General features: G+C 28.9%; 2 protein-coding genes across 3 annotated transcripts; both read left to right on the top strand.

Annotated features, from left to right (window-relative positions):
- Positions 1-1,425: 1,425 nt before the first annotated feature.
- LOC100199210 (protein Churchill) lies at positions 1,426-2,024 on the top strand. Its single transcript, XM_065807463.1, has 2 exons — positions 1,426-1,574; positions 1,704-2,024. The coding sequence occupies exons 1-2, from the start codon at positions 1,490-1,492 to the stop codon at positions 1,949-1,951; spliced, it is 333 nt and encodes a 110-aa protein (XP_065663535.1). The 5' UTR covers positions 1,426-1,489; the 3' UTR covers positions 1,952-2,024.
- LOC100204004 (alpha-ketoglutarate-dependent dioxygenase alkB homolog 4) lies at positions 1,798-18,029 on the top strand. 2 transcript variants are annotated; one of them, XM_065807461.1, is made up of 3 exons: positions 1,798-1,937; positions 6,899-7,241; positions 17,488-18,029. In XM_065807461.1, the coding sequence occupies exons 2-3, from the start codon at positions 6,912-6,914 to the stop codon at positions 17,974-17,976; spliced, it is 819 nt and encodes a 272-aa protein (XP_065663533.1). In that variant the 5' UTR covers positions 1,798-1,937; positions 6,899-6,911; the 3' UTR covers positions 17,977-18,029. The 2 variants fall into 2 exon arrangements, with proteins under 2 accessions (XP_065663533.1, XP_065663534.1); XM_065807462.1 differs by having other exon boundaries at positions 1,803-1,937; positions 6,902-7,241.
- Positions 18,030-18,621: the final 592 nt, after the last annotated feature.

Raw genomic sequence — 18,621 nt, 5'->3', positions numbered from 1 at the left:
TTTTTGGACCTTGTCTAAAAGAGAAAGAGAATCATTAGAAGAACCAGCCCAAATATAACAACAGTATTCTATACAGGGGTGAATAGGCAACCTTAGCAGGTGTTAATTTAGCAATTGATTGTATACATGGTTTCCATGAAAGGTCAGTAGTAAACAATAATCCAAGAAGATGTAAAGAAGAGGACTCAGTGAGAGGGTGTTATACCTTTAGCAACAGTATCTGCTTTTGTATTTGGTAGATCTAGTGCTTCAACAGTCTAGTGATATTCTTGGTGGCTAATTGGTTTACTATCAAATTGCAGTGACCAGCTTTCTAAATGTAGGGTTTCCTTCATTTCATTTTTAAGTTTAACAGCTCCTTTAATAGTTGATCTCAATATAACAGATTGAGAAGGTGTCTGAATTTTGATCTCATCTTGAGATAACTGTTGACAATGTTTGCTGCTTTGCTGGTTGATAACTTGGGAGATGTTATTAATTTAATTACAGTTTTGGTTTTGCTGTAGTTCTTGCTTGTACTTGTGGACTATTTTTCTTCAGACTCTTGATATTCTGATCCAAAAGTTGACAATGTTGCTATTGTTGTTACTGTTGTTAAAGTAGGCTTTAAGGACATTTTTCTTCTTATGGATGGGTAGATTTTAACTAGTTGCTAGTTTTTGAACTAGCAGCCTTCCCAGTTGTATACTCACCCTGTCTTTTGCTTTCAGTCTGAAGATCCAATCTTTTATCCTCACTGCAGAGCCATTCACTATGTTTGTTTGTGGTGTCAAAAGCTTTATTCAATGGATTATATTTTTTGTTTTTGTTTTATGTATTTATTGTACATCTTCAGCACTTGATCCAGTTTTGCATGTATGACTTGAATTGATAAATGTAGAAAATTTAATTTCTTTTGCCATAAACTTGTTACTTTATCAATTTGGTCTATGCCAATGAAGATAATGCTTGAATATATTTCTAAAAGGCAATAATAATAAATATAAGTGCTATTGTAATTCTATATTATTTGAACGTCATCTGGTGAATTTGTATTGAATGCCTTGTGGCAAATACAGATTCAAATATAATTATTAGTGTTGCTCAATCAGGCAGCTTATATAGTCTAAATTTTGCTATTTTCCATAAACTTCTAGAAGACTCCAGAAAATTCTAGAAAATTTCAGAGATTTCTAAAAAATATATAGAAAAGAAAATTCTAGAAAGTAGAAGAAAATTCTATGAATTTTAGAAGGTTCAATAAAATTCTAGGCTTTAGAAAGTCGTAATGCTACTTGCAAATACTTCTTTTGCAAATTTTATATACCATTTTGAAAATTTTGTGTTGTTGATAAAAAATTAATCAGAATAAAAACTATTTTCATTACTATTGATCATGTTCATTGATTAATGACCGGTAAATCATTATTTTACAAAAAGTTTTAAAGTCAAAAACTCTAATATATATACTTACATGCTTACATTTATTTAGGTATCAGATTTAAGTAAGATGTGTATAAATTGTGTAGAAGCAGCATTTCCTGAAAGAGGAAAAACTTGTTTAGATGGTGGTTCTTATCTTCTTAATTTTAAAGGTAAGATGTTTTTGTAATATTTTTTTATTATTTTACAATATTTCCATTTATTAATAAAAGTTTCCTTCTTTATTGTTATTTTACAGAGATTATTTACATAATTTTTTTTTAATTTTAATTTTTAAAAAGGTTGCTTTGAATGTGGAAAACGTGAGATGGTTCAAGTTGTTGAAAAAAAATATAAGTCAGATGGTGAAGACAAAGAAACTGTGAAGTATTCACATCAGTGTTTCTGTGGTCATTATATTGCTGGCCATAAGTATAAGTTTGAAGTGACAACAAGTTTTGAACAAGAATATGAAATGAATTGCTTACTTTGTGGAGTTGGAGAGAACACTGTAGAAGCTTTCCAACCAAAGCAATGTGACAATTTATAAATTTAACTTTTTTCTCATGCGTTTGTGTTTATGTTAATTGTTTAGCTTTGGAAAGATTAGAGAAGTTTTTTTTTCAATTTTTTTTTCTTTCAAAATTTTATTTGCTTATTAATGAGTTTTGAATGAGTATAATAAACAGAGGGTTTTGAGTTAAAAAAAAATATTTAACACTAGTTATGTTAAAAGAACAATTTGTTTTGTAAAAAATTAAATTTTTGTTACTAAGAGTAACCATTGTTTTTTTAACAGGAAGTTAGTTATTGGTATCTTTATTTTTAAGTTAAAGAAAAATGGAAGAAAGTTTCCATAGTTTTTTTTATTGTTTTGTCTGTTGGCAATCATACATGATTTTCTAATCTGTCATTTGATTGGCCATTTTTTCAATGATAGTGTAGATTGGAATTTCGCAAAAATAAGTTTTCTCGTTAAATTTGACAGTTGTTTGAAAGCTCTTACATTATAATTGTATAAATACATACAATTGTATAAATACATACAATTGTACAATTGTATAAATACATACAATTGTATAAATACATACAATTGTAATTACATATAATTGTAAAAACTTTTAACTCTTCTGTTGATAAACTGAGGTTTTATTTACAATAGTTTTAGAATACTATAAAATGTTGTAAATAAAGGAAAAAATTTTTCATGTTTTTTTTGAGGTGCTGCTTCTTGTAATATGACATTGTGAAAAGCTTTTTCTATTACATTGTCTGGGAAATCTCAATTCTTTGAATATATTTTAATTCTTTTAAATGTTGCATTTAAGTGAGGTAATCATGCAGAAAAACAATTATTCTTTTTGCAAGGCTGTATGGAATGTTTTTTTAAATGTGATCAGGATGATAGTTATTATTAGATTTTTTTTCTAGAATATGTTGCTTGTGATATATTTTAAAGAATGACAGAAAACTAATTACATTTTAGATACTTTCTTTTTCTATAAATTTTTTGCCATAGTCCATTGTGAAACAAATTGAATCATTCAATTCTGCTAGTTTTGAACTTGTTGATATCTAAATAAAGGATGCAGATTCTATGAATAAATACTATTCTGATTTATACTTTTTGCAATCTTTCCTTAGAATCCCAATCTTTTATATAAGTCTTTTGCTCTTATTTCAATAAAAAGAGAACTGGGTTGTTGCACTTTTTTAATACTTAACATTTATAGATTTTGAAAATTGTATAAAAGTTGCTTGAGTTTTATTTAAATTTTGTAATATAGTCAATATCATATTGTGTTAGACACTTAGGTTGGTCTATCATTTTTATAAGTTTTCTGAAAACTAGTTTATCCATCTCTGTGTTGATGAAAGATAAGTTTTATGATATAAAGTTTTATATAATAGCACTACTGATGATTTTTTCAAGAAAATATACAACTTTAGTATGAAATGTATAAATTAAAAAAAATTTAATATAGAATTTTTTTTTTTTAGTTTTTTGATAAAAACTATTATGCAATTAAAAGTTTTTTACATCCATGAAAAGGAATGATTTTTCACCATGTGCCTGGATAAATCTGAACCTCTATGAAAACACCCCAAAAAACTTTTTGTGTAATTCTTTTACATATATATATTAGTTATAAAAATTATAAAAATGAAAAAGATTTTTTGGGAAATTTTTAAGAAATTTTAAAACTTGCAAAATTAAAAAAAGCCATAAAAACAGGATAAAAACTTTCTTATATAGAGTGCTGAATTTTGAAAATATACATTTTTTTTCCTCCATTTTATTATATTTTTTCAGAAATTTACTTCCTTTAATTTATTGTTATAGCCCCGAGTTTCAATAACAGAGCATGTTAACTCTGTTAATTGTCACACTATTAAATAACAATGTTATTTAATAGTGTGATTTAAAATATATATATTTTTATTTAAAACATCTAAACAATTAAATATATAAACTATAATTAGGTTAGTAAATATAAATAAAAAGTCAAACATTATTTGTGAGCTAATTACAATGCCTCCAAAATCACATGATAAAAACCGTACACAAGTTTGTGCAATTTGCTTTTGCACAAGAGGAAAAAAAACAAACAGACAAGTTACTAATACACAAGAGGTTGAACTGAATGCTCATTTGGTGTCAAACTATTCACTGCAAGATCCAAAGTTTCCATCTGGGCTTTGTATTGACTGCCGATTGGACTTGAACAAGATAAAAAAATGGAGATTCTACAGTCAATCTATCAATAGCAGAGAACTATGACCTAGAGCTAAAAACCATAACAAGGTATTTATATATAAAATTACAACTTATTTTTTAATATTTACCTAATTAATAGAAAATCTATCTTTAGGTAAGAGGTAGAAGAGTATTTTGTGTTGGTGTATTGTTTTTAATGAAATGTTACAATTGGTTGTTCAAGTAAAGTTTAATATAAATTGCTAAAATGAGTAGTAAAAATAAATTTAAATATAAAAAGGTTTTGCGCATCAATTAAATTACAAAAAAATATATATATTTATAAATAATATATATATTTATATGTATATATAATATATTATAATATATGATCTGTCTAAGTTAACAAGTATTCAATCACAAATCTCCCTCTCTCTATTTTCTATAGACAAATTTTTAGTTTTTCTAAAAAAGTAAACTATATTAGTATATTATAATATAATGTTATAAATGGTAAATATATTTAACATTTATCGGTTTTTATCAGGTCTATGGAAAGATGTAAATGCAGAATTTGTAAAATTACTAGCTTGAATGGTCTCCATTATGTCCTCTAATGGTGGAAAACCCTTGATACTATTGCCAGAAGAGAACAATGAAACAATAGTTTAGGGATTTCTGCAGAGAATGTCTCTCAAATACAACAGGAAGCTAGGCTGACTGATCGTCAAGTTATTTCAGTTCTGAAAAACTTGAGACTTAAATGGGGATGAAAATGTATTGTTCCTCATATAAAGGAAGCTATGAGAGATCAGAAAGGTATCTTTGGAAATTTATTTTCTTAGGAATTAACTACATTTCTAGGCTCTAATGGGAAAAAAATAATCCGACCTATTTTCTTATGTTCCAATATCTTGGAGTTTGTGGAAAAACTAGCATATCTTAGGTAATCATAACAATTTTGGTTATTTGTTTTTTGAGATTTCATATTCATTATTTTAAACTAATTGATGAATATTTATATTATATATTTAATTGTAGGGAACAGCCTTTCTTAGAGATGGCTTCAAAGTTTGGTCTTGATTTTGGAAAAGGATATCTGAAGCTAACTCTTACACTTTATGATCCAGATGATTTAACATTCATCAGATCTTCAAGCAGAGTAACCAGGAAAAGGGGTATTGGTTCAGGTAAAAATGATTTTAATTCTCACATGCTATTGCTTTTAACTTATGTGTTAACTTTTATTAGGTGTTCAAAAATTAATTTAGGAAATCATTACAAAGTGTTCAAAAATTAATTTAGGAAATCATTACAAAGATACTGGAAGGAGGAAGATTCAGATTATTGGATCAGCCCCAAAGATTCCAGAGACATAACTGCAAGATATTCATAGAGAAGACTCAAATCAATCTTCTATTGTTTTACTTCACTGGTGACCTTAAACTCTTAAATATTGTATCTGGAATAATGTTATGTGCATCAAAATATCCATGCTTATACTGTGAGTCTCTAAATATTGAAGGAAGTGAAGCCTGTCAGACAGATGCTACACTCAGAACATTCAGGAATATTAAAAACCACAAAGAGTATTGGATAACCTCTGGAGGTAAAAATATCAAAGCAAAAGAGTATACTAACTGCGTGGCGGCTCCTTTGCTCTTTTATTAAGATGATCCTGATGACAGCTTGGTAATCCTTAAGAGTCCACCACCAGCTCTTTATCTTAAGTTGTCCCTAAATCATGTCCTTAAGGAGCTACAAAACATTTGGCCAAGACTTCAGGATTGGTTAGCAGGACATTCTATTCTCTTCGAGCCTTACCATGGTGACACACTTGAAGGTAATGAGTGTTCTAAGGTTCTAAGATTCGATAGATTAGAGAAAGTACTTCCTATGGAGCTGTCTGGTTCTTTGGATTACATGCATGACTTTTCGAAGGTCATTGACATTTGGTGTCTGTAGATCCTGATTATAAGGATGTTTTCAAAAACCAAAGGATGTCTTTTAAGTCTTTACAGGAAGAGTTTGGCATATCTGAAACCCCTAAGCTCCATGTAATACACACATATTGAGCAGTTCATCAACATAACAGGAAGGGGACTTGGTCAGTTTTCAGAACAGTAGTTGGAAAACTCACATTCAGCATTCTTGGAGGTTTGGGAGCGATACTTGATAAAAGAAATTTCTTCACCTAGATATATGGAAAACTACTCTAAGGCTATTATAAACTTTAATGCTAATAATATTTAGTTACGTAGCATGCAATTGTATGTATCTTAAGTTTTTATATCTTATTAAGTTGTACTTAACTGTAAACTATATTTGGCATCACCTTAAAAAAAGTTTTTTTATCTTTTTTTTTTTGCGGGTTTTTAAGGGCCGTTTCTTAAAATTTTCCCAACAAATGTTTTTTATTTTTATAATTTTTATAACTAGTATATGTATGTCAAAGAATGACATAAAACATTTTTTTGGGTGTTTTCATAGAGGTTCGGTTTCCTCCAAGCACACAGTGTTTTGCACTATTATAATTAAAATTGTTATTAAATTGCACTTTTGTAGTCTGTAATCTATTTGCACAAACAATAATCTAATATAATCTATTTTGAGTTTTTTGTATTTTATTCGGTTGGAGTTTGTTATTTTATTTCATTTTTCATAAATCTTTTTGAAATGAAAAAATGACTTTTGTTCAAGTTATTTTTGCTCCTTTTTTTTTATTTTTGTTTATATCTCCTAAAAGAAAAAAAATGTATATACTTCTAAATGTTTATTTTAAACAATATTTTAAAATAGCAGAAATAGCAGAATGGAGAAGTACAAATGTGGATGCACTGGTATACGCCATTGTCTACTTTGCACTGGAATTAGAGATAGTGATTTTATTCAAAATTCAGTAAAAGATATTTGCTGGCTCTGTCCTGAATGCGAAGTAGTATTTGAAGGAAATGTTAATGAAATATTGTTAAAAGATAATATAAATTGGTGTTCTTTGCACTTGCAGCATAATATATTTAACTTACATATAGATAAAGTTATTATTATAAATAACTTTGTTACAGAAACTGAAGAAAGTTATTTGCTTACAGAAATAAATAAGGATCCTTGGAAAATGTCACAGTCTGGTAGAAGAAAACAGGTATTGTAATAATAGTTTTCTTTTTAAATATTAATCTAAGAATTATGTTGTTCATCCTATTGATCAGAACAAGCACACCTTTTTTTTGCTTTTATGCATTTTATTGTCTATAGTTTTTTTTAAAGTAATATTTTATTGGCAAATTTTATTTACAAATTTGATGTTTTTTAATCAACAATAGTATAAATAAATAATTATTAAAGTTTTTATACCATAGAAGGATAAATTCAGTAAAAGGATGTGACTTTGCTGAATGACAAGCCAAGCAAGAATGAGTTTTGGTTGATTGAACTAAAGATGATAGCTTGTTTGAGCAATGACCATGATAGTATTTGTAGAAACAAGAAAGAGATGTAACCTTAAAAATAAAGGCTCAAGCTAGTAAGTGACAGGGTTGATATTTGACCGGGTCGGGGCCAGGGCTGGGTTTGATAAAATATAGCTGGGACCGTATTTGTGACTGCGGCTGCATAACCATTTATACATCCTAAAACATAACCATTTATACATCCTATATTGTGTACATATATGCATATACAAACATCATTATGATCAACATGATCATCATAATCATCATTATTATCATGAGGATGATCATCATTATCTTCATTATCATCATCATCATTATCATCATCATCATTATCATCATGATCATGATCATCATCATCAATAGCATAAAAGAGGAAGGCTAAAGCCTAATGGCCCTGTAATGATGATGATGATGATGATGATGATGATGATGATGATGATGATGATGATGATGATGATGATGATGATGATGATGATGATGATGATGATGATGATGATGATGATGATGATGATGATGATCATCATCATCATCATCATCATCATTATCATCATCATCATTATTATCATTATTATCATCATCATCAGGCTTTTACCTTCCTCTTTTATGGTGTTTCTCTAATATAAACATCTAGAGCATTTTGTTTATATAACAATCTAGAGCATTTTGTTTTCTTAACTAAAGCTCATTCATACAATATGTAAGCCACTCTCTTCAAGTTTTCTTATTTCTACCACTACCATTTTCTACTGAAGCTGCTGCCTCTCTACATGCTGATACCTAAGTTACTTTATTCTTTTCTAACAAACGTTGTTCAGTACAACGTTTTTTCTAATTTGTCTAAGTTCATGCCTCCTTTTTTTATCTTGCTATAGTCACGCAATGCATCCATCTGATCATCTTCTTTTTCAGCAAATACTACACCATATATATACTATAGTTTATATAACAATGAAAGGATATTGTATGCCAGCATCTAAATAAATAGCAAATATATATGTTTATATACATAATATGTATCCATAAAGTGCATCTTGGAAGTTTTTATTCCTTCTGGAATAGAAGTTTGGAAGCTTTTATTATTTCTCTTCAACTTTAAGTCAAGCCTCATTCTACACATTTTTCACCAAGCAGTTGCTTTATTAAATATTAAATTTTTTTCATCATTTATACAAGAAATTCTCTCTTAAGAACAAATTTCCTTTTATTATCGCAAGAAGCCAATGTAAAAAGTCCTGTCTAATGTTAAGCTCTGTTATTCTCTTTTTTACTAAATCTGGTATCTTATCTCAGAAGTTATGATATTGAAATTAAAAGTAAGTTTTTTAAATATCAACACTTTCAAAAGTTTGGTATTGAAAGGTATCTTTTAAAAGTGTTTGATAGTGTAAGCTTAAATTGTTGCCACTATCAAAAGAACCAAACAACTTAAAACAAACAATTAAAAGACCTTGCTATTTACAGTATTTAAACCCATAACTTTACAAATGCTCCACTTAATTGGCAAAATATCAGTGGCAATTATCAACTCTTAAGATATCGCTTTCTTCAAAACAATAAAACAATGTTATTCTCACAATTAATTTTTTTTAGACAGACCTGTAAAATTTATTTTTAAAAGAAATAACCTCTGCAAAAAAAGCTAAACCATAAAAATAATTGAAAATTAATTATTTTATGAAATTTTCTTAATACAGTAGAATCTCTCTAATTCAAATTTTATGGGGAAAAATAAAAGTTCAAATTAGAGAGATTGTACTGTATAATTCAATTTTAATAAAAATTTTAATGGAGAATTATTTTAAATTAAGTTTACATAATTTAATTTTAATAAAATGTCAAATGTTCAGGTAAAATTATTATGCTCTGAAGTTTTTTAATTTAGGGCAAAATATTTTTAATTAAATTTATTTCAAAAAATTCGTATTATTATTTTTTTTGATATTGAGTTCGGTAGTGGCAAAAGGGACTTCGGTAGTGATGGGGACAATTTTCATTATTGAAAAAAATATTTTTAATTTCAAATGCTCGATATTGAAATTGAGTTTTTTGATATCACACTTTCAATTTTTTTAATTTTTTATTATTCACCTCCTCAAGGCCGAGAAGGCCACTACAGATGAGGAGGCTATATAATAGTGGTTATTACCCTCTCTCAATTCTATTACTCCGAAAAATAAAACTTGTTGAACAAGGCTGCTGCGCAGAAAAAAAAGTTGAGTAGTAAAGTTATTCTTGAAGGCCTACCCTCTTCTTTATTTCAAGTAAATTTAAGGGTACCACAAGGTTCTATTTTTGCTCCTGTATTGTTTCTTATTTAAATTAACAATCTTCATGAAATCTAAAGTGGTTCTATTTGCTGACGACTCAACACTTTACACTCTTGCTTTGACTAAAAATCTTCACTTTTTTAGTTGCTTAGAACAAGCAGCTGATTTTAAATCTGATCTCTCTTCTGTAACAGCCTAAGGTTTGCAGTGGCTTATGGATTTAAATTCTGGACTTAAAATCCACGATTTTTGTTAGACAACAAAACTCATTTATTTACTGTAAAAAAATATTGAAATATTGTTGGCAGTCCTATATTGACAAATAACAACCCTTCTACTCTCAGACTGTTGTTTCACACCAAAAAGAACTTTATAAGTTAACCGTAAAACACCTTATCTATTTTAACGCAATTCAACATAATTTATATACAAACTAATTCTCTTGATATTTACAATTATGTCTTTATATTATATACAAATACGCCTATATACATATACAATTATTTACAAGTAACTAAAACGATCATTAGCTTTAAAACACTCATTAACTATTATTACACTTTACACTTCCCCTTGGTCATAACAACCATCTCATCTCAAGGACTAAAACACTCATGGGCTCTCCTATCCCCCGTGCTCCTTTGTAACACTGGCATCTTAACGTATAATTCTTCATTATTTTCTGGATCCTCATTTAAATCATTGTCACCTCTTACTAGTCCAAGATCTTCATTCGAATCGTTGTCGACTCTTACTTGTCTTAGGTCTCTTACATTTCGACACATTTTGTCCACTTCTACTGTTTGCTCCGAGATTATCCCTGTAACTATTCCAATCTTATATTGAGAGTCACATCGGTTATCAGGGGGCTTAACCCATACTTTATCGCCAAGTTTGAATTTATTGGTTATCTTTTTATAAGGATCATGTGCGTTCTTGTTGTTATCAATTCCTTTTACTCTAATTTCGTCTTGATATAACTTATTTGCAGGTGCAGTAGAAGACTTACAACTATCTAACGTTATACCAATAAACTGCCTCCAGTATGCTGCACAGAACTCTCTTTGCCGTTCTTTTGACAGTTCGGTGACATTGTTCTGCAATTCCATTTCCAGAGGGTACATAAGTGCACCTGAATCAAAGTTTAATGTTCCATTAATTTACAAACTGCAAAAACAATGTGCTTCGAAATGCAGTATCATTGTTCGTCAGTATTTCATCCGGACCTCCTCGTTTGAGAAATATTGTGTTTAATTCTTGAATAACACATGCGCTGGTTTGATCTTTAAGATATTGCCATATTGCATACCGTGTAGGTCCACATTAAAGTAAGATAGTGCTGCCCCTCATAATAAGTTATGTCCATGCCAAGTCATTGCGGCATTCTCTTTACTTCTATTTCCCCTTTTGACCATTTTATTGGACTTGAACCAATTGAATGACAGGCTATGCATTTCTCAACCACTTGTTTTATTTCTTCCTTGCTCACTAAAGGGTTGATTTTACGAACAAAGTACAATGTTTTCTTCATGCCATAATGTCCTGTAGATCTATGAATGTGCTCCATTTCTTTGGAAGATAGCGAAGTACTAATAATGTCACTTGCTGCCATTTCAGGGGGTTTATCAACCAATTTTAACCAACTATTTGGCACTCTAGTAAAGGCATCGGCCAAGTTAAACTCCGAAGTGACAAGCTTAATTAAAAACTTCCATTTTCCAGTTAAGGCCCATATTTAGTCCTTTAAATACTGCATCAAGTTCGGACATGTTTATATGTGTTGTGTCATCTTTTCTTAACCAACAAGCATCTTCGATTATATTGTCATCAACCTTGACAATCACCCCTAGTGCTATTGAACTAGCATCTACCCAAATCGTTTCTATAATCACTCCAAATTCCCTTTGCAGGATCGTCATTCTGTGTTCATTTATATAAAGACATATTTGTAAATATCAAGAGAATTAGGTTGTATATAAATTACGTTGAATTGTGTTAAGATAAATAAGGCGTTTTACACTTAACTTATAAAGTTCTTTTAGATGTGAAACAACAAGCAATTTTGGCAAAAATTGTCCACTAAAGTTGATTCACAGTTAATTCCGGAATTTAGTGGAAACGATCAACAATCAGTTGCAGAATAGCTGGAAAAAGTTGAACTGGTATGCAAACTAATTGGTGTAACCGATCTGGCAAGTATTGTTTCCTTCCGACTCATGAATGGTGCATTTGCAGTATATTAACAGTTAGCATAAACTGATAAAGAAGATTTTGACCGGATAAAAAAGGCATTGCTTAAAGCAGTATCTGATGATGCATTTACAGCTTATGAACAGTTTGTTACAAGAAAGTTAAAGCATGGAGAGGCAGTTGGTATTTGTTTGGTGGAACTGCGAAAATCATCTACGCTGATTGGCAGGCTACCAGACAGAGCAATTGCATGTGCCTTTGTTTATGAGTTCCCTGAGGAAGTTCGGTGGATGCTGAGATCAAGTTCTTGTATGGATGATCTTACAACTATATAAGTACTTGCGCAAGCAAGAGCACTCATGATTGAAGAACAGAACAATGGAGTGAATGAAAATTTTGCTGCTGCAACAAAAAGGTGTGCTGAGCCAAGGTTGCTTGAAGATCAAACACAACTAGTTTGCTATGAATGTAAACTCCCCAATCATTTTGCAAGAGATTGTCATCTGCGAAGAAATAGTAATCGAAACAAGTCGGATCGAAGACAGGAGACAAATGATATTTTGTGTTATTCGTGTCAAGAGAAAGGACATATATCAAGAATGTGTCCTAAAAACATGCCGAGGGAGAAGATGTTTGTGCCAGTTCTCTCCCTAAATAATCAATAATGGCGTTACCTACTATACACTTGGGCATTAATGGCTTTTTTCGGAATGTGTTGATTGACTCAGGATGTACCTGCTGCATCATTTATAAAAAATGTGCACCAAAAATTACGAAGAAAGTAGTTAGCGTGATAATTATAAATGGGTAACAACAACAGTGCAAAGGCGTTAGCCAAACTCAAATTGTCACACCAAATGGGAATGAAGTTTTTGTGGAAGTACTTGTAGTTGACTTCAAACCACTTGATTATTGTTTTTTGATGGGTATGAATGGAATAGTGGCTTTTGGTGGAGTATCAATATCTGCAACTCGTGATGTTTGTTTTATGGGTAGAAACAAATCATGTTTACTTGGACTAAGAAGTGATATACCAAAAGATGTCAGTAATATGAATATAATAGCTCGGTATTTCACAGCTTCATTTGAAAAACAAAATCGAGAATGGATAATTGCGTGGAAATGAAATAATAGTTCTCAACCTGAAACTTTAGTGAATAAGATTGCTGAATACACTATCCATGTTAGCTTAAAACACGATTATGAAAAAGAAATTAAAGGGTGGATAGAGAAAAAATGGCTGCAAAAGTACGATTTGAAGAAACACAGTCCAATAAAGGGTTTGGTTCCTCTCATGGCAGTGGTGCAGCGAAACAAAGGAAAAGTACGACCAGTATTAGACTTCAGGGAGCTGAACACGTTTATTGAAGCATTTACTGCGAACACAGATGTGTGTGCTGACAAACTTCAAGACTGGAAATGGTTTGGAGAAAATGTTTAAATAATTGATTTATCTTCAGCTCACATGCAACTAAAAATTGATTGTGTTCCGTGGACAAAGATTTTGTTTAACACGTTTATGATTCGGACTAAATGGTGCGCCAGTCATAATGTAAGCAGTATTGGATAAAGTGCTATTGCAAGGCGAGACAATCTGGAAAAAAACGTCATCATACATTGATGATTTTTTTTGTGAATGATGACATAATATCTGTTCATCACGTACTTGATCATTTGGAAATCTATGGGCTTCATTGTAAGTCGGTGGTCCGCGTATCCGATGGAGCAAGAGTTCTTGGTTTACAAGTCGGAATGGAAAATAAAAAGTTGTGTTGGAGAAGAGATAATTATTTTTGTGAAAATCCAAATTCACTAACAAGACGTAACATCTTTTCTTTGTGCGGAATAATTACAGAGAATTTTCCAGTTTGTGGTTGGTTGTGTTTAGCCTCGTTGTATGTTAAAAGAACAGCAAACGCCCTGACAAAAACGTGGCACAAAAAAATAAAATGCAGTTATCTGGAAAAAATGCTTAATGATATGTTTAAAAAAACTTTAAAAGTTAAGCGTAAAATGCCTTATCCAAATACAATTCAACATAATTTATATACAAAATAATTCTCTTGATATTTACAATTCTGTCTTTATATTTTATATATATATTTTAATGCGTCTATATACATGTACAATTATTTACTAGTAACTCAAATCGATCGTTAGCTTTAAAACAATCATTAACTATAATTACACTTTACACTTTATCTGGCAAGCTTGAGCCACTCTCATTGTTGTAAGGTAACATCTATTTCTTTTTTCTACATATACAATCCTGGTCAAAGCTCAAATCATCATTATTATCATAAACCTAAACTCATTCTTGTTTGGCCTTTTACTCAACAGGTTACATCCTTTTACTATATCCATCCCTTCACGCTAAAAAAACTTTTATTATTCCAGTTTTTTTCCTTGAACATCAAAAAAATCTTATCCATCTTCATGTTTTCATTTAAAAATGTGCTAAAAAATTCTAACTAAAAAGAGAAAATGAAAAACAAACCATAAACTGTAAAAAGAAACAAACTTATGAATAATAAAAAAAATTAAGGATAAACTCAAGAAAATAAAAGCATAAAAATAATATATTTTTTAATTAGAAGCATCTTAATTAGTAGTTCAAACCAGTTTGATGTGATTTAAAAGCATCTTAATAGTTTAAACTTAATAATTTCTCCTCTATCACTATGGTTAATTTAATGTTACATTTATGGGTTGCGACTGTTAGTTTGGTATTGGATGATGACTGCAAATCTTTTTAACATACAATTTATTTTTAGGTTTTTTTTGCTGAGTAGACATTAAAAAATATCAAAGTTTCAAATTTCAAAGTAATAAAGCTTGAATTAAATAACTTTAAAACCCCGATCTTTTCTAAATTATATGAAGAAAATTAAAATGAAGACATTAATTTTATAATTTTTATTTTATCTGGGTTGTTTTTTATTTTTTCATTTGTTAAGATTTTTATTTTTTATAGTTTTTATTTCTTTTTTTAGTTTATAGTTTGTTTATTATAATTTTAGTTTAAGTTTACATTTGTTTATTTAGCACATTTTTAAAATGCTCTAATATTCAAAACTTGCAAAAAAGCATGGCCAAGTTGTCCAAACAAAATATTATATGCATGGTCATATAAGGCGTGCGACCTCATGCCTTTCCTGAGAAGGCTTGAAGTAAGAAAGCTTGGATAAAGTACATTAGTTAAGAAGCAAAAATGGTTGGTATTTTTTATATTAGAGAAACAGCATTAAAAGATTAAGGCTAAACCATGATGATGATGATGATGATGATGATGATGATGATGATGATGATGATGATGATGATGATGATGATGATGATGATGATGATGATGATGATGATGATGATGATGATGATGATGATGATGATGATGATGATGATGATGATGATGATGATGATGATGATGATGATGATGATGATGATGATGATGATGATGATGATGATGTTTTTATATAAATATATATGTGTGTATGTATATATATATATATATATATATATATATATATATATGTATATATATATATATATATATATATATATATATATATATCTATATATATATGTATGTATGTATGTATGTATGTATATGTATATATTAGCATGAATTTTGAATTTAAAGGTATACTTTAAGATGTATCAATGTTTATGCAGCCCTGGTCACAGACCGGGATTCGGAGCCAGGTTTGTGACCTATGTATAAACATTGATTATGAGTAAAATAGTTTTTAAGGTTTGTGACCGGGAATGCATAAACATTGTTTTTTAAGTAAAATAGTTTTTGAATTAGTAAAATAAATTTTAAATTTTATGAGTTTTCAAATGATTTAGTTGCTTTGTTTGGAAATATTTCATTTTTGGAGTTAACAAAACAAAACAATACAAGCTTCTTTTGATATTATATAAAAATTGCTATAATTTTTTTTTGTAATATTTTTTGATTAGTTTTGTTAATAAAAACTAAGTTCACTTTTGAATCATGCATTAAAGTTGTCAATCTATCCAAATCTAAAGTTGTCTTCCTGGTGCTATGTATATTTACTTTATAGAACATTTGTTCTTATTAGTATGTCTATATGCTTGTAAAGATCTGAAAGTTTATAAACAAATTTTAGCTTTTCTTGATAAATGTCAAAAAAATATAAAACAAACAACCTCAGAATGCAGTTATTAAGATGTATTGATAGATTTTTTATAATGAAAAGTTTTTGATAAAATTTTGATTAACGTTTTGTTACATTATTTTTATGATGAAAAGTTTTTGATAAAATTTTGATTTATGTTTTGTTACATTATTTTTATAAGACGGTAGTGGTGTAGTGGTAAAGCGCTAACTTCATAAGCGCTCACTTCGAGTTCGATCCCCACCACGTCCCTGGTAGTACCGCGCCTAACTCGTTTCTCCGTGCAGCAGCCTTGTTCGTTATAGAGTTATAGAGTTATAGAGTTAAGAGAGGGTTATAACCACAGATAAGTAGCCTCCTTGTCTGTAGTGGCCTTCTCGGCCTTGAGGAGGTGAATTAACTTAAAAAATAGTAATAATAATGAAAAGTTTTTGAAAAATTTTGATTTACGTTATTTTTACTAAAGATTGTCATTTTTTGATTGTAGAAAATAAATACAGTAGTGTTTGTGGTCTTGTGGTGTTATAAAAATATTAATACTGTAACTAATAACATATTTTTATTTCTGTTAAATTTATTTGTTATTATTTCTTTAAACTCTTTGGATAAAACCAGTTTTTTTCAAAGAAAAAATTAGTGATATTGGAAAATGTTTTGTTGCAAAAATAAAAACTCTAAATTTAATTAAAGAGTTGGTTTCATGATCATGAAAATTTTACATTCACCTTTTTTTGTTTACCTTAATGACAACATTCATTAAAAAATTTCAAAATTTAAATTTCAAATGTACATAAAGAACTCAGTAATTTAAATTTCAATACCTTTTTTAAAGTTTATTTAAATACACAAATACAGAAAATACTTAAAAGCCGTAAATATTGCTACATACTCTTTTTTGATTAATTAATAATTGGTTTCAAGAAAGTAATTTCAAGCAAGAAAGTTACCTCTAATATTTTTTCACTACTAATATATTTATTATTTTTTTGATCCAAATTATTATGATAACAAAATTTATAATAATATATAGCATTTAAGTTTAAAAGATATTTATTAGGATTATTTTTACAAAAATTAAAAAATAATATTTGATTTCCCTTATTTTTTAACACCTTGTTTTTTTGCTTACCTTGGTTGGAAGTAGGGTACATTTTTTGCTACTTGCAGTATTATGGAAGGTACAGGGGTATTATAGAGAATTTGGTATTTATTACCAAACCATATTAAATATAATTTGTTTTTAAAACATAATTATTTATTTATTCGAATGAAAAAGTTAAAAGGAAAATGGAAAAATAAAATAATTTTTTATTAGTAATATTTTATAGTTTATTTATTCACAGGATTTTGGTCCAAAGGTAAATTTCAAGCGGAAAAAGTTAAAGACAACTGTGTTTACTGGTTTTCCTGGTTACTCGAAGTTTGTTGTTGAAAAAATGAGACAAGTTGAGTCTTTAAGAGATTTTTTTCCTGTGGAGTTATGCAATTTAGAATACAGTCCTGAGCGTGGTTCATCTATAGATCCTCACATTGATGATACATGGTTGTGGGGAGAACAGTTAGTAACATTAAATTTAAATTCAGCAACAATTTTAACTTTGACATCGACACTGTTTCAACAAGAAATTCAAATCCCGATGATGCCACGATCATTAGTTATCATTGAAAAGAATGCAAGATATAATTGGATGCATGGCATTAAGTCATCAGATATTACAGATTTAAGAGTTGCAATGACATTTCGTAATTTGAGCCAACCATTTGTAAAAGATAGCATTGGTCAGCAACTACTGCACATAGCAAAGTCATTTCAAGGAACAGTTGTATCATGAAGTCATAAAAAATAATTATAAATTAATTATTTAGATGATTTATAATTTACGTTTTTGCAATTCATTTTTAAAATTTATATTGTTCCCTCAAATAAAGTTTGCCCTTTAAAATCATTGACATACATTATTTTTTAAATAAGTTAATAAATGAATTTTTTTTTTTTTTTCAAGCCTAAAAGTGATCTCCAAGTTAAGAAACACAACTTGTCTGAAGTTGTGTTTCTTAAAAAAACTTAAAAAATAAGTTTTGAGCTATTTAAACTTACCAAGACAAATTGTATATTTTGTTATAAAAAAAGATATTTTTTTGCCTGTTTTGCGTTGATGCCATCATGTTTTTTTTCATCATTTTTATCATTTTTCATCATGTTTCTTTTCATCATGTTTCATCATGTTTCTGTTTTTAAGCCTATTATGCTTTTAATTCTGCAATTTTTTTATGTTCGATTTAATTAATGGATGTGTGTACCCTATTGAAGTTTTTTTAGAGGATTTAAAAAACACCTTTAAGTTTTTTCTTTTTTACTCTTTGGTGTCTTGGAAACTTGAATTAGGAAAAAATGCTAAATAAAAAAACTTTTATTATGTAATTACTTTTTAAAAATAATTAAAAGTTACTAAAATAAAACTAGGTTTAAAATAAAA

This window comes from Hydra vulgaris, chromosome 10 (assembly GCF_038396675.1).
Source record: "Hydra vulgaris chromosome 10, alternate assembly HydraT2T_AEP".
Lineage (NCBI taxonomy): Eukaryota > Metazoa > Cnidaria > Hydrozoa > Anthoathecata > Hydridae > Hydra > Hydra vulgaris.
Note: the sequence above shows the minus strand (reverse complement) of the source record. Positions and strands in the feature narration are given on the sequence as shown.